This window comes from Pan paniscus, chromosome 20, assembly GCF_029289425.2.
Source record: "Pan paniscus chromosome 20, NHGRI_mPanPan1-v2.0_pri, whole genome shotgun sequence".
In the NCBI taxonomy this organism is placed as follows: Eukaryota; Metazoa; Chordata; class Mammalia; order Primates; family Hominidae; genus Pan; species Pan paniscus.
The window spans coordinates 44,725,583-44,741,380 of record NC_073269.2 but is presented as its reverse complement, the minus strand read 5'-3'; the positions used below and the strand labels follow the sequence as shown (position 1 = coordinate 44,741,380).

General features: G+C 53.7%; 1 protein-coding gene across 2 annotated transcripts in view; it reads right to left on the bottom strand.

Moving 5' to 3' along the window:
- Nucleotides 1-15,798, bottom strand: part of RYR1 (ryanodine receptor 1) — a 157,842-nt gene that overhangs the window by 141,161 nt on the left and 883 nt on the right. For both annotated transcript variants that reach the window (XM_034945507.3, XM_034945508.3), the window contains exons 2-11: nt 9,394-9,513; nt 7,818-7,922; nt 6,635-6,709; nt 6,471-6,549; nt 6,006-6,118; nt 5,591-5,684; nt 3,720-3,813; nt 3,517-3,591; nt 1,779-1,935; nt 1,477-1,641 (exon numbers count right to left, since the gene is read on the bottom strand). In XM_034945507.3, the coding sequence (XP_034801398.1) occupies nt 1,477-1,641; nt 1,779-1,935; nt 3,517-3,591; nt 3,720-3,813; nt 5,591-5,684; nt 6,006-6,118; nt 6,471-6,549; nt 6,635-6,709; nt 7,818-7,922; nt 9,394-9,513 (1,077 nt within the window). The remainder of the gene's footprint in view (nt 1-1,476; nt 1,642-1,778; nt 1,936-3,516; nt 3,592-3,719; nt 3,814-5,590; nt 5,685-6,005; nt 6,119-6,470; nt 6,550-6,634; nt 6,710-7,817; nt 7,923-9,393; nt 9,514-15,798) is intronic.

Genomic DNA, 15,798 nt, shown 5'->3' with positions numbered 1-15,798 from the left:
GGACCCCACCAGAATCTACTACTCTTCCCAACTCCACAGTCCCCTCCTGGTCCCGTCCACTGTCATCTCCCATTTGTAACATCATGGCAGTCTCTTCTCTGGTCTCCCTGCTCTGACTCTGTCCCCTGACCGTAGTCTGTTCCCAGAGACAGCCTAAGAATTCTGTGATCCTGCGTCAGGTCACTTCCCTGCCCTGCTCAAAATCTCCTGTGAGCCCATCTCACTCAGGATAAAAACTAGAACCTGGCCAGGAGCAGTGGCTCACACTTCACTTTAATCTCAGCACTTTGGGAAGCTGAGGCAGGAGGATCACTTGAGCCCCAGGAGTTTGAGACCAGCCTGTGTAATATAGTGAGACCTCGTCTCTACAAAAAACAAACAAACAAACCAAACTAGACCTCTCCCATGGCCCACAAGGCCTCACACGAGCTGTTCCCATCCCCTCTCTTTCCTCACCAACCACTACTCCAGCCTGCTCACCCTGCTCCACACTGTGGCTTCTTTCTGCTACTGCAACAAGCCAAGCTCATGTTAACCTCAGGACCTTTGCACATGCTGTTCCTTCTGCCAAAAATAGTTTTCCCACTCCTTAATTGTAAAACTATGTACTTCACTAAAGGCAGTTTGTTCACAATTTCTGAGCACTGGGAGGGCAGGGAACAGGTCGATACAGCTCATCTATTTTCTACACACACAACCAGAACAACGTGGGTACTCAGTAATTGTTTGTTGAACGTTATTCTCAGTTGGTCATTATCCATCTTTTTCTCACTCTCTCTGTTTTTGTTTTGTTTTGTTTTTGTTTTTCTGAGATGGAGTTTCACTCTTGTCAGCCAGGCTGGAGTGCAATGGCATGATATTGGCTCACTCCCAACCTCCACTTCCCAGGTTCAAGCAATTCTCCTGCCTCAGCCTCCTGAGTAGCTGGGATTACAGGCAGCTGCCACCACGCCTGGCTAATTTTTGTATTTTTAGTAGAGACAGGGTTTCACCATGTTGGCCAGGCTGGTCTCAAACTCCTGACCTCAGGTGATCCAACCGCCTGGGCCTCCCAAAGTGCTAGGATTACAGGCATGAGCCACCACGCCCGGCCGTGTCTCTGTTTCTCTGTCTCTATCTTTCTCTATTTCTCTGTTTCCATGCCTCTTTATCTCTGCCTTTCCCTGTCTCTGTCTATAGATTTCTGTTCTCTCTCTCTCTCTCTCTCTCTCTCTCTCCATGTAGATATATCCCTTTGTCTTTTTTGCTGTTTCTCTCAGTCTCAGTTTCTCTCCCAGTCTCTGTCTTTCTCTCAGTCTCATCCTCAAACTCCCAAGGTCTCAAGCACCACCCCTCAGCACCCTCCCTGCACCCCATCTCACTCTGTCACCCAGGCTGGAGTGCAGTGGCATGATCACCAGCTCACTGCAGCCTTGACCTCCTGGGCTCAAGCAATTCTCCCACCTCAGCCTCCTGAGTAGCTGGGATTACACCCACCTTCTTCTTGAGCACGCCGAGCCGCAGGGCCTTGGGGTCTGGAGCGGCATAGGTGAGCCACAGTCCTGAGGCCACATGCTGCACGAAGCACAGTGACTCCCCGTACTTTATCTCAGGGGGGCCCATGCCCTCCACATCCCGCTTGGGGGCCACATCCAGCTTCTCCTGCAGGGGCAGGGGACACAGGTCAGCCTCCTCTGCCTGTGTGTTTAGCAAGGGAGCCCCCCTGAGGGACTGCAGAGTGCAGGCTGGGCTGGGACTGGGGGCTTCAGGTGAGGGAGGGCGCCACAAACCCCACTGACCTTGGAGATGCGGAAGCAGAAGGAGGTAGCCTTGGTGTGAGCCTTGCTGGCGTCAACCACCACCAGGCCCTGGTCCTCGGTGAGCGCTAGGTACCGCCCGGTGGTGACATGCCGGACTCGGAGTGGCTGGCCCCAGCGCAGGTGGCTCCCACTCCAGCTGTGGAGGGTGAGAGCCAAGGGGAGTCAGAGGACCCCCCAGTTCTCCCATGGACATTACAGTCTTTTCTTCTTTTTCTTTTTTTTACAGAAACCAGGCCTTGCTATGTTGCCCAAGCTGATCTTGAACTCCAGGGCTCAAGCAATCCTCCCACCTCGGCCTCCCAAAGTGCTGGGATTACAGGCATGAGCCACTGCACCCGGCCTGGACACTATAGTCTTGGTCCAAACCTCCTCAAGCCCCGAACCCTCTTCCAGTGTTCCTCAAACCATCTTAATTAGGACCCCTCGTCCTCCCTTAGGAACCCCAATCCTCTCTCAGGCCTTCACAGCTTCCTCAGGGCTTCCCAAATGTCTCCAGTGCCCTCGTTTTTCCAGACCCCTAAATTCCCCCATCATTTTACTCAGAGCCCCCAGTCTCTCCCTCAAAAACCCCCCAAACCTCCTTTTCCCACAGGACTCCAGAGAGACTTCATTTTTTATTTTTGTTTTGCTTGTTTTTTTTTTTTAAGGCAGGGCCTCACTCTGTTGCCCAGGCTGGAGTGCAGTGGCACAATCTCACCTCACTGCAACCTCTGCTTCCCAGGCTTAAGTGATTCTCCTGCCTCAGCCTCCCGAGAAGCTGGGATTACAGGTGCGTGCCACTACCGCCTGGCTAATTTTGTATTTTTAGTGGAGACGGAGTTTCACCATGTTGGCCAGGCTGGTCTTGAACTCCTGACCTCAAATGATCCACTTGCCTCGGCTTCCCAAAGTGCTGGGATTACAGGTGTGAGCCACCGCACCTGGCCTTTGTTTTTGTATTTTTTTGAGATGGAGTCTCGCTCTGTCGCCCAGGCTGGAATGCAATGGTGCAATCTCAGCTCACTGCAACCACCACCTCCTGGGTTCAAGGGATTCTCCTGCCTGAGCCTCCCCAGTAGCAAGGATTACAGATGCCCACCACCACACCAGGCTAATTTTTGTATCTTTAGTAGAGACAGGGTTTCACCACGTTAGCCAGCCTGGTCTGGAACTCCTGACCTCAAGTGATCCACCTGCCTCGGCCTCCCAAAGTGCTGGCATTACAGGCGTGAGCCACCACGCTTGGCCTCTTTTTGTTTTTGTTTTGTTTGTTTGTTTGTTTGAGACAGGATCTTGCTCTGTCACCCAGGCTGGAGTACTGTGGCAGGATCTCAGCTCACTGCAGCCTTGGCCCCCTGGGCTCAAGTGATCCTCCCACCTCAGCCCCACAAAGTAGCTGAGACTAAAGGTGCACACCACCACACCCGGCTAATTCTTTATTTTATTTATTTTATTTTTTTTTTTTTGCAGAGACGGGGGTCTCATGACGTTGCCTAGGCTGGTTTTGAACTTCTGGCCTCCAGTGATCCTCTTGCCTCAGCCTCCCAAAGTGCCGGGATTACAGGCATGAAGTCACCACGCCTGGCCGAGATTTTCATCTCTCTCTCAGGCTGCTCTGATTTTCCCTCGAGACCCTTCAGTCTCTTTATCAGATCTTCCCTCAAGACCTTTTCTGTCCTCCCAGCCTGCCAGGTGACCCCAGCCTCTCCCTGGTCTCTCCCCACCTTCCCCGCCCTACCTGATTCTCAGTGGCTCCAGCCTCCAGAGGGAGCGGGCGTGGGTGCACACAGCTCCCCCCTCATAGTAGACAAGTCTGGGGACACAGAAGAGAGTAAAGTCAAGGGTTCAGCTCCCCGGAATCTGGTCCCTAATCCTACTCATAGGGTCCCAGCCCTCCACGTCCACCCCTAGACCCCAGGCCCTCTTGTCCACAGCCCAGACCTGCGCTGGTCATCACTGTCAGCAGGGGAAATGGTCAGACACTCATCCATATGTCCATGAAAGAGGCGGAGGACGTGACCTCCCGTAACGAAGCCTGGAGAGGAGCAAGGGAAGGTGGTCAATGGGAGGCTGAAGCCCCAGGAAGACCAGGAGCCAAGATGAAGTCAGGGGCCCTGCTCCTCCCCTGGGGGAACCTGAGGGCTGAGTTTGGGGTTTTGCAGTTGGAGGTCTGAGTTTCAGGGTATTTTCAGGCCAAGGTTGAGGCCTAAAGTGGGGATATGAGACTTGGGGTCTGAAGCTGGGCACCTAATGTGGGGGGTCTGGGTCTGCAGAGCTGAGGCTGTCTGAGTTGTGAGTCTGTGGTTTAAGGTTCTGAGTTTGGACTTTTGAGGTTGGGGTCAGAGTGTGTGTGTGGTGAAAGGTGGAGTTCTAATGTTCACTGGTGTTGGAGTCTGAGTTCTAGGGTTGAGGTTTAGCCTCTGGGTTTAGAAGGGTGATGGTTGGGTCTGAGGCTGGGTTCTGGAGTTAGGGCCTGAATTTTGAGGGTTTTTTTGTTTCGTTTTGTTTAGTTTTGTTTTTAAGACAGAGTTTTGCTCTGTTGCCCAGGCTGCAGTGCAGTGGTGCAATCTTGGCTCACTGCAACCTCTGCCTCCCAGATTCAAGCAATACTCCTGCCTCAGCCTCCCAAGTAGCTGGGGCTACAGCCGCCTGCCACCATGCCCAGCCAATTTTTGTATTTTTATTAGAGATGGGGTTTTGCCATGTTGGCCCAGGCTGGTCTCGAACTCCTGATCTCAAGTGATCCACCCACCTTGGCCCCTCAAAGTGCTGGGATTACAGGCGTGAGCCACCGCGCTCGGCCTTGAGTATTGATTTTGGAGGCCAGAAGCTGGAAAGTGAGGTTGGGGATCTGAAGTTACAATCTAGGGTTTGGAAGTCTGAGCTTTGGGGTATGACGTAGGAACGATCTGAGCTTTGTAGTTAGAAGTTGATGAGTCTGAGTTTCAGGGTCTGAATTTGAGGGTCAAAAACCATCTGTGGTTTGAGTCCCAGTGTGGGTCTGGTTTAGGACTCTGAAGTTTGGGGTATGAGACTTGGGGTCAAAGTATTGGGCCATGCCTGGAGTCTTAGCATGGGAATCTGAATTGGGAGTTTGCTTTGGTGGATTTTGGTTTTTGGGATTTGAAATTGAAGTTTGGAAGTCTGAGGTTGGAGGGCTGAAGATTGGAGTCTTGGTTTGGGGATCTGAGGTTTGAATTTGGGGGTCTGGGTTTGAGGGGCTGAGATCATAGTCTATGCTTATTGTCTAAGGAGTTTAATTTTTTTTTTTGAGGCAGAGTCTGGCTCTGTCACCCAGGCCCCTCCGCCACCCAGGTTCAAGCAATTCTCCTGCCTCACCCTCCTGAGTAGGTGGGATTACAGGCACATGCCACCACACTCAGATAATTTTTGTATTTTTAATAAAGATGGGGTTTCGCCATGTTGGCCAGGCTGGTCTCAAACTCCTGAACTCAGGTGATCCACCCACCTCGGCCTCCCAAAGTGCTGAGATTACAGGTGTGAGCCACCATGCCCGGCCACAAGCTTTAAACTTGATGTTTTAAGATTTGAATCTGAGTTTAGGAGCCTTGGGGGCTAATACTTTGGGGTCTAAGTTTGGGAGCCTGATATTTAGTTTGGGGTTTGGGGGGGTTCTGAGCTCTGGGGGTCTGGATTTGGGGTCAGCTGGAGATCTAAGTGTGAGAGCCATAATTTGGAGATCTAGGTTTGAGGTCTGAGGTTCCAAGGCTCCATTTGGGTATGCCTGAAGAGCAACATTAAGGGTCTGTTTTGGGGGGGTGTCCATTTAGGGGGAGGTCTGGGGCCCTCACCCTCTTCGCAGCGGGAGCAGATGGGGTTCATGTTCCACAGTGTCTGCATGAAGGAAGCATCAACCTGGAGCTCCCCACTGGCGGTCGACAGGTGCTGGGGGCCACCAGGATGCCGCAGTCAGAGACAATTGCAGGGGTGGGCGAGAGTCCCAGCGTCAGAGGCCAGAAATCAAGGGTGGATACCCGGAAACCGGCAGATGGGAGACAGAGTCATCAGAGATCACAGATCAGGAAATGATCAAGTCGGGCAATGGGAGGTCAGAAATCAGAAAATTGGATGTCAGGGGTCAGGAAATGGGAAATTGGGAGTCAGGACCTTGGGGTGGGAGATCAGCCAGGCAAACCCATGGTGAGAAGATGGGGACCATCCCATGCACCCCCAGACCTGGGAGCAGGAGGAACCGCAATGGCTCACCAGGTAGCGCTCGGAGGAGACGCTGACAAGGATGATGTCATCCCCAACGCGGACCTTTTCTCCTTCAGACCTCTGCTTGGAGGCTGGGTGCATGGTCCACCAGCAAGCCTCTCCTATGGGTGGGGATGGAATGGGGGTGGCTGTCGGATGATGGCTTCCCAGAATGCTCTTCCCCAGGGCTCTCCCTCCACCAAGCCTCCCGGGCCCTTGGCCCACAACTCTCCTATCACTGCCACCAACTCTCTGCCTAACAGTTCCCCGTTCCTGACTTCAGACTCTCTGCCTAGTGGTCCCCAACGTGTGTCTGTCTCCCTGTCTGGACTGTATCGCAGACTCTCTGCTACGAAGCCCCCATTCATGTCCCCAGGGTAGTCTCATGCTTGCCTTGGCATTCTGCAGACCTTCTACCCCCTGAATCCCTGCTGCGGGGCCCCTTCACACCCCCATCCCCTCCAGCTGCTGCACCTGTTGCGTCCTCCTGCAGTCCCACATCGAAGGCCAGCTTGTCAGTCATGGAGCGGGAGGTGGTGAGGCAGCTCAGATACTAGGGTTGTAGAGGGAGGTCAGCCTCCTTCTAGCAGGCCCCACATGCCCTGGCCCCTGCCCACGCCCACCGAGGTTGCACTCACCATGCGGCTGTGTGCATGCCGGAGCAGGATGGCATGGCCATACAGGAGCGTCCTGTGTCCCCCGCCCTGGGATGACTGCAGGGGGAGGGAGGGAACAGAATAAGCACAGATCCCCGGACTCTCCAGATCCCCAAGAGGTCTGGCCTAGTCACAGGTGACAAGTTGCTCCCTGTAAAATACCATGCTCAGGCCTAGAGGTGAAACAGCCTCAGCTCAGACTCCCACAGGACTCTCTGCCTCAGTTTCCCCATTCACGGAAGCAAGGACTATATCTCTGAGATGCCTATGGATGGAGCATTTTATATTCCCCAAAGCCCACTCTGTCCTCTCTGCTGCCTTCACCTTGGCTGGAAATCACTCAGGAGAACGAACCCGTCTTCTAGTTTCCTGGGGACCCTGAGGACAGCCCCAACATCTTGTGTTCCGTGTACTCTGGCCCCTCTGCTCTGACCTCCCCCATCACGCTGCGCTGCAGCCCGTGTGCTCCGGGACAGGCCTAGCAGTTGTTCCATAGGTGAATGTTACCCGCAGTCTAAGACAGCCGCCCCTCCCCAGCACAAGGTCCCCAACCCGGACCTTGGGGCAGACATCTGACTGCTCGATGTCACCATGCCTCCCATCATGGCTGTCACATGCCCATGCTCCAAGGGCGCCATGGGGGCACCATGTGATGGGGCCAGGTGATCACATGGTGGACCCACTCCTGAACCAGAGGGACTCACGCTTGGGATGGGGGAGGTGGGAGAGGTCCCATGCGGAGAGGAGCTGGGATCAGGGTTGGGGGAAAGGACTGGAAAGAGGAGAAAGGAGCAGGTGTCGGGGACAGGGGCTCAGAAGCCCCCATCCCCTTCCTTCCTTCCTTCCTGCCTGGCCTGTTCTGGGCTCCACAGCCCCTGACAACTGGGGTGGGGGAGGACCCTCCAGCCCCTGTGTGCAGGGTGTGGGCCCGAGAGACGGGCCTGCCTGGGGTCAGGAGGGGTGGAAGGACAGGTGACATCCAAGGCCAGACCTACCCACTTATCCAAATTGAGGGCCTGTGGGGGGCAGGGCAGAGAGAGGAAGAAGAGCAGATGGTAAGCGATCCCCGGGTCCTCTCACCCATCCTTGCCACCGTGCCCTACACGACCCCCAGGTCCTCTCGCCCATCTCTGCCACCCCGCCCACCCCCAGGTGGGGTCCTCACCTCCACGCCAGCCTCCACCGTGTTAGCCAGCATCTCCTGCAGGGCTCGCACGGACAGGGACTGCTCCAGGACGAAGCAACAGATGGCCAGATCGGGGGGCACATTCTGGGGTGGGAGGGGGATGTGAGTGAGGGGTCAGAAGACCCCCCCACCCCAGCAACATTCCCTGCCACACTCCCTCCCCTAGTCTGGATGCCCACACTCCTGAGACACCAGACCCCACCCCCACCCCACAGGAAGGCCCTGCCCTCTGCCATCCCCCTCAGACACACTGAATCTAGACCAACATCACGAAAACACCTCTTCTGTGCCTCCTCCCTCAAACACCTCAGACCCACCCAGACTCCATAGAAACTTCCCTAACCCTAACCCTCCCCACTAACCCGTGTCCCACCTAATCTCATAGGAAGCCTCACCCCCATGCCTCTCCCCTGAGACACACTGACCCTGCTCCAAGGACAGGAATCTCCTGTTCTGTGTCCTCCTCTGCAGATGACCCCACATCCCTCCAACCCCAAAGGAAGCCCCACCTCCTGCCTCCACCATCAGACAGTCCTCGCTCCTGCCTTTTCCTTCAAACACCTCTGAACTCTGCTTCACAGACACAGGAGGGCGCTCAACCTTATACTCCCTCCTCAGTCTCCCACCGTCCAACTCCTAAACTCAAGACTCTGCTCCTCAGACCCCACTCGCTCAGACTCTGAAACCTCCCCCCCATCAGATTCCACATCCCCCGGTCTGCCAGCCCCCGCCCCTCCTCCAGGTCTCCTCCTTTCAGACCCCAGGCTCCTTCCACCTCTCAGCCCCCAGTCTCCCCAGTCAGCCCCCTGCGGGTGTCCCCTGACCTTCCAGGCCCCTTTGCCTTGGATCCAAGGCCCTTGGCCCCTCGATCCCCTGCCCTCTCAGACTCCAGCTGCCCCCACCCTCAGAATTCCTGGGCTCGGACTTGGGGATCACCTTCCCTCAGACTCCACTATCTAAGACCCTCAAGCCCCCACCCCCATCAGATGCCCTCCACATCTCAGGCCCTGTCCCATCCTCCCCCGCCCCCGCCGAGGGCCTCCTTCCCCCTAAAACACCCCATAATAATTCAGTCTTGTTACCTGAAAAAATTTTAAAAATAAAAAATAAAACCCCTCCTCCTTGTGCTGCAGGTCCTTTGCCTCGTCCCTCCCTACCCCCCCTCCCCACGCCCCAGCCGTCCCTCAGTTTCCCTGCTCCTCCCTCCTGAGACCCGTTCCCCAACCAGCCCTTCTTCTGGACCTCCCCTTAAACCCGAGGCTTTCTGCCCACTCAGCCACCTGCCAAGGAACGTTCTGGATCAGCAGCCCCCGCCCTGGCCTACCACACTTCTGTGCACACGGGGATTCCCTCCAACACCCCAGACCCCTGGCCCCTCCCTTCTCAGACCTCCACCCCTCCCCACCTCAGGTAGCCCCTCTTAGCCTTACCCCCCTCCTCACTTTCTCTCCTGTCAGCACCTCCTTTCAGACTCCCAGAACCCTCTTCTTTGGACCCAAGATTCTCTGCCCCTTCAGACCCCCTGTCCCCAGGCCCCTCTCCCTCCTGCACAGACCTGCGCGTTGCTAGTGGGCTCCAGGAAGCACAGGCGGTTGCCGAAGCCCTCGGCGGCCAGGCAGAGCTTGAGCTGCTCCTTGAGCACGGTAGCGCTGCACTGCAGGACCACCTCATCGTCCTGCGGAACCGAGGGGCAGCGTCTCCAGGGGGTCCTGGCCCAGATACCACAAATACTGCAGACCACAGGCCCCTCCTCCCACCCTGGTCCTTATGAAAAAGACAGTGACTGACAAGATCAACCCACCCAAGCCCTCTACCTGCTCCTGACAACTCCTTGAGATACAAGCCAGCGTCATCCCATTTATTTTATTTTTTATTATTTATTTATTTGAAATAGTCTCTGTTGCCCAGGCTGGAGCACAGTGGTGCAATCTCAGCCCGCTGCAGCCTCCACCTCCTGGGTTCAAGCGATTCTCCTGCCTCAGCCTCCCAAATAGTTGAAATTACAAGCATGCACCACCACACCTGGCTAATTTTTATATTTTTAGTAGAGACAAGGTTTCGCCATGTTGGCCAGGCTGCTCTCGAACTCCTGACCTCAAGTAATCATCCCATTTATTTTTATTTTTAGAGACAGGGTCTTGCTGTGTCACCCAGGCTGGAGTGAAGTGGTGTAAATTATAGCTCACTGCAACCTTGACCTCCTGGACTCAAGCAATCCTGTTGCCTCAGCCTCCTGAGTAGCTGGGACTATAGGCATGAACTGTTGTGCCTGGCTTATCCCCATTTTAAAATGGGGAAACTGAAGCTCAAAGTGGGACACAGATGGACCAAGGCCACACAGTTGGTAACAGGAGGAGCTGGGATTTGAACCTGAGTCCAACTGGCTCCAGAGGCCTCCCAAGTGGGGTCTGCAAAGTGATCCACTGGAAGGTGGAAACTTGCTCAAGTTAAATTGCTTTTTAAGCTCATCTTTCTCTAAATTCTCTCTTTTGCGTGTTGTTTTAATAATAGACTGCTATTTTATCTTTATTTATAGACTGCTTTCTAATGGCACCTGAATGCAACATGACAGCCCGGGCTGGATCCTGGAAGTACCATAAAGGACAGTATTGAGTCCGGGCGCGGTAGTTCCCACCTATAATCCCAGCACTCTGGGAGGCCGAGGAGGTGGATCACTTGAGGTCAGGAGTTCGAGACCAGCCTGGCCAACATGGTGAAACCCCGTCTCTACTAAAAAATACAAAAATTAGTGGGGTGTGGTGGTGCACGCCTGTAGTTCCAGCTACTCGGGAGTCTGAGCCAGGAGAATCGCTTGAACCCAGGAGGCAGAGGTTGCAGGGAGCTGAGATCGAGCCATTGCACTCCAGCCTGGGCGACAGAGTGAGACTCCATCTCAAAAACAAACAAACAAAACCAAAAATAGCCGGGTGCGGTGGCTCACGCCTGTAATCCCAGCACTTTGGGAGGCCGAGGCAGGTGGATCACCTGAGGTCAGAAGTTCGAGACCAGCCTGAACAACATGGAGAAACCCTGTCTCTACTAAAAATACAAAATTACCCGGGCATGGTGGCGTATGCCTGTAATCCCAGCTACTTGGGAGGCTGAGGCAGGAGAATGGCTTGAACCTGGGAGGTGGAGGTTGCCACCACCAGATTGCACTCCAGTCTGGGCAACGAGAGTGAAACTCCAGCCTGGGCAAAACTCCATCTCAAAAAACAAACAAACAAAAAACATAGTAATGGTATAGCCTGTTTTTATTAAGCACTTTACTGGCTCCCAGGCCTTATGCTCTGGGCCTTACACTCATTTAACAGACCTTGGTTGAGCATCTGCCATGGGCCACGTGCTGTTCTAGGCACTGAATATAGAGCAGTGAATAAAGTCAATGAAGATCAAGATCCCTGCCTTGGCTGGACGCGGTGGTTCACACCTGCAAATCTCAACAGTTTGGGAGGCTGAGGCAGAAGGATTACTTGAGCCCAGGAGTTTAAGACCAGCCTGGGGCCAGGCACGGTGGCTCACGCCTGTAATCCCAGCACTTTCGGAGGACGAGGCGGGAGGGTCACAAGGTCAGAGGATCGAGACCATCCTGGCTAACATGGTGAAACCCCGTCTCTACTAAAAATACAAAAAATTAGCCGGGTGTGGTGGCGGGCGCCTGTAGTCCCAGCTACTCGGGAGGCTGAGGCAGGAGAATGGTGTGAACCTGGGAGGCGGAGCTTGTAGTGAGCCGAGATCACGCCACTGAACTCGAGCCTGGGTGACAGAGCGAGACTCCATCTCAAAAAAAAAAAAAAAAAAAAGACTAGCCTGGGCAATATACATAATGAGACCCCCATCTCTACAAAAGTTAAAAATTAAAAATTAGCCGAGCATGGTGGTATGTTCCTGTAGTCCCTGCTACTCAGGAGGCTGAGGTGGGAGGACTGCCAAGCCTGGGAAATCAAGGCTGCAGTGAGTCATAATCAAGCCCCACCTCCCTGGGGCCCCTGAGACAGATTGAGACCATGTCTCAAAAGGAAAAAAAAAAAAATCACGGCCCTCAGGGAGCTTAAATCCTCATGATGGAGACAGGGAATAAACAGGTGAATTAATATGTAATGTTAATGTCAGTGATAGGTGTTATAGAAAAAATAACCCAGGCTGATGTAAGAGAGTGGCTTTTAGGATGGGGATGAGATCAGTGAGGGAGTGAAGTGACAGCCTCTCCAAGGAGGTGACATTTGAGTTAAGCCTTGTCCAAATAACAAGAAGGAATCAGGCCTGCTCATCTCTGGGGGAAGAGGAGGGAGTCTGGGCCAAGGCCTCTGGCTGGTGGGTGCTGGGGTGTTGAGGGACAGCACAGGAGATGGAGCAGGATGGTGGCCGCAGGGAGGAGGGGCAAACAGGGAGGAGATGAGGTCAGAGAGATACTTGCATGGGCCCCTTGAAAAATAACTTTTTTTTTTTTTTAAGAGACTGGGTCTCACTCTGTCTACCGGGGTGGAGTGCAGTGGTACGATCATAGCTCACTGCAGCCTTGGACTCCTAGGCTGAGTGATCCTCTCCATTCAGCCTCCTGAGAAGCTATGACTGCAGGCTCATGCCACCACACCCAGCTAATTTAAGATATATATATTTTTGTAGACACAGGGTCTTGCTCTGTTGCCCAGACTGGAGTGCAGTGGCGAGATCACAGCTCACTGCAGCTTCCGACTCCTGGTTTCAAGTGATCTTCCCACCTCAGCCTCCCGAGTAGCTGGGACTACAGGTGCACACTGCCATGCCCAGCTAAAGTTTAACATTTTTTGGTAAAGACAAGGTCTCCCTACGTTGCCCAGGCTGTTTTTGAACTCCTGGCCTCAAGCAATCCTCCTGCTTCAGCCTCCCAAAGCGAAGGGATTACAGGTGTGAGCCATGGGGTCTGGCTATTGTATATAATCTTGTCCCCATTTTCCAGATGAGAACACTGAGGCTCAGAGAGAAAAATAAAAATCACTTGCCCCAAATTAGGAAGCAGGCAAATGGCAAAGCCAGAGTGCAAAGCAGAGACAGAGAGCCCAATCATTACCACATTGATTCTCAAACTTTTCCTGAATTAGAATGAAGGCAGGCTGGGCGAGGTGGCTCATTCCTGTAATCCCAGCACTTTGGGAGGCCAAGGTGGGCGGATCACTTGAGGTCAGGAGTTCGAGACCAGCCTGGCCAACATGGTGAAACCCCATCTCTATTAAAAGTACAAAAATTAGCCGGGCGTAGTGGTGCATGCCTGTAATCCCAGCTACTCGGGAGGCTGAGACAGGAGAATCGCTTCAACCCAGGAGACAGAGGTTGCAGTGAGCCGAGATGGTGCCATTGCACTCCAGCCTGGGCTACAAAGGAAGACTCCATCTTAAAAAAAAAAAAATGAAGGAAGCGGAGGGTTCTGGTTAAAAATGTAGCTTCCCTGCTGGCCCAGTCCCCCACCACCATCAAGAGCCTGATTTGGGGTCAGCAGGGAATACGTACTGTTTACCAGACCCCAGGAGCTTCTAACTTGGGCCAGGGTTTGAGAAACCCCAGCCTGGGTAAGGGTAGAGGTCACCACCCACCAAAGAGAAGTGAAATCAGTTTGGGGGGGCTGTGGCCATCACACTTAACCAAACGAAGCAAAATGGAGCAAGAATAGAAAATCACAGCGTGCCCATCATGCTTCAGGGGCCATCTACATTTTATGAGACTTGTTTCAGTTAAAAATAGGTACAAGTGAATGGTCACAGGCCCTGTGTTGTCCATAATAGTAAAAATTGGAGACGACTCAAATGTCCATCAGCAGGTGAACTGATAAACACACCACAGTATAGTCGCACAATGGAATAATATTCGGCAACAAAAAGCAACGAACTCAATACATGCTACATGGATGAATGTCAAAAATATTATGCTGAGTGAAAGAAGAAAGGCCGGGCATGGTGGCTTATGCCTGTAATTCCCAAAACTTTGGGAGGCCAAGGCCGGAGGATTTCTTGAGCCCAGGAGTTTGAGACCAGCCTGGGCAATATAGTGAGACCTTACCTCTACAAAAAATTTTACAAATTAGCCAAGCATGGTGCTATGCACGTGTAGTCCCAGCTACTCAGGAGGCTGAGGTGGGAGGATCACTGGAGCCTGGGAAGTGGAGGTTGCGTTGAACCAACCATTGAACTGCTGTACTCCAGCCTGGGCAACAGATTGAGACTCTGTCTCAAAAAGAAAAAAAAAGGCCAGGCGTGGTGGCTCACGCCTGTAATCCCAGCACCTTGGGAGGCCAAGATGGGTGGATCATCTGAGGTCAGGAGTTCAAGACCAGCCTGGCCAACATGGTGAAACCCCATCTCTACTAAAAATACAAAAAATTAGCTGGGCTTGGTGGCACGCGCCTGCAATCCCAGCTACTCAGGAGGCTGAGGCAGGAGAATCGCTTGAACCCAGGAGGCAGAGGTTGCAGTGAGCTGCGATCACGCCATTGCACTCCAGTCTGGGCAACAAGAGTGAAACTCCATCTCAAAAAATAAATAAATAAATAAATAAACAAACAAAAACAAAACAACTCATTGAACACATAAACTGGGTAAAATTTATTGCAGGTCAATTATACCTCAATAAAGTTGGTTTTTAATCATGTCTATGCATGTGTGCATGTACTGAGTTGTAAGACAGAATGTTTCTTATGGGCGGGATGTGGTCCAGAAGGTTTTTTGTTCTGAGATGGAGTCTCGCCCTGTCGCCCAGGCTGGAGTGTGCAGTGGCGCAATCTCGGCTCACTGCAACCTCTGCCTCCCAGGTTCAAGCAATCCTCCCACTTCAGCCTCCCGAGTAGCTAGGATTACAGGCATGCACCACCACGCCTGGCTAAAATTTTTTTGTATTTTTAGTAGAGACGGGGTTTCACCATGTTGGCCAGGCTGGTCTCAAACTCCTGACTTCAAGTGATCCGCTCACCTTGGCCTCCCAAAGTGCTGGGATTACAGGCGTGAGCCACTGCGCCCAGCCTCCAGAAAGTTTTGAGAAATCCACCACGACCTCAGTAACAATCAGAAAAACTGACCCAGTCTGGGGTGGAGAGATTCCAGGGCCAAGCCTCCAGAACCCTAACGCTGACTACTTTGGCAAGTCTGGGCCCAGTTTTTCTCTGGTGAAGGCAATGGGGCTGGGCACCAGGGGCATCCAGAGATGCCACTTCCTGGCCTTGACCTTGGGTGAGTGATTCTACCATTCGGGCCTTGGTTTCCCTCAAATCTGTCAGGGAGATAAAGATAGGACCCTACCTCAGAAGACAGGGCAGCGAGGATATAATTAGATGTCTCAGGAGGCAGAGGCCCAGGGCACAGGGCCTGGTTTACAGCGACAGCTCAAGGGCCAGTGGCCATGGCCATGGTCTTATTAGGGCTGGGGAGGGCCCAACCCATGGTGTCTGCTGAGGGGCTGGGGCTGGGGAGAGAGTCTCGGCTGAAGCTAGGCCCCTTCCCAGCTGTCCCCATCCTTCACTACCAGCCCCAGCTGTTTGTTCCTCTCTCCCAGGAAACCGGACCCGGCTCGCCAGGGTCCTATTCTGGGGCAGGAATGCTGTGTCAGCATTTCCTGTGCGGCTCCAGGGCCCCGGGGGAGGGGCGGGGCCAGCGTCTGGTCAGCAGACCTAGCCCAGAGGAGAGGACGTCCCCTCCCATATTTACGACCCCACACCCTGCGGAGCCACTGGGAGGGGAAGATGGGAAGGACAGGGAGATGGCAGCCCCTCCTCCCTCTCATCCCCTCCCCATCCCCTGCCCAGGCCCCAGAAAAGCCGGCTATTCTGGGAGGGACACCTGTTGTTCCAATTCTCATCCCTGCCCCCAGCTGGGGCTCAGATGCAGGGAGTGACCCAGCTAGAGAGACAGCGAAAATCAGAGGGCCTTAAGCTAAGAAACAGAGACAGGGAGACTGAGATGGAGGAAGAGACAGAGACATGGAGACACCCAAAGAG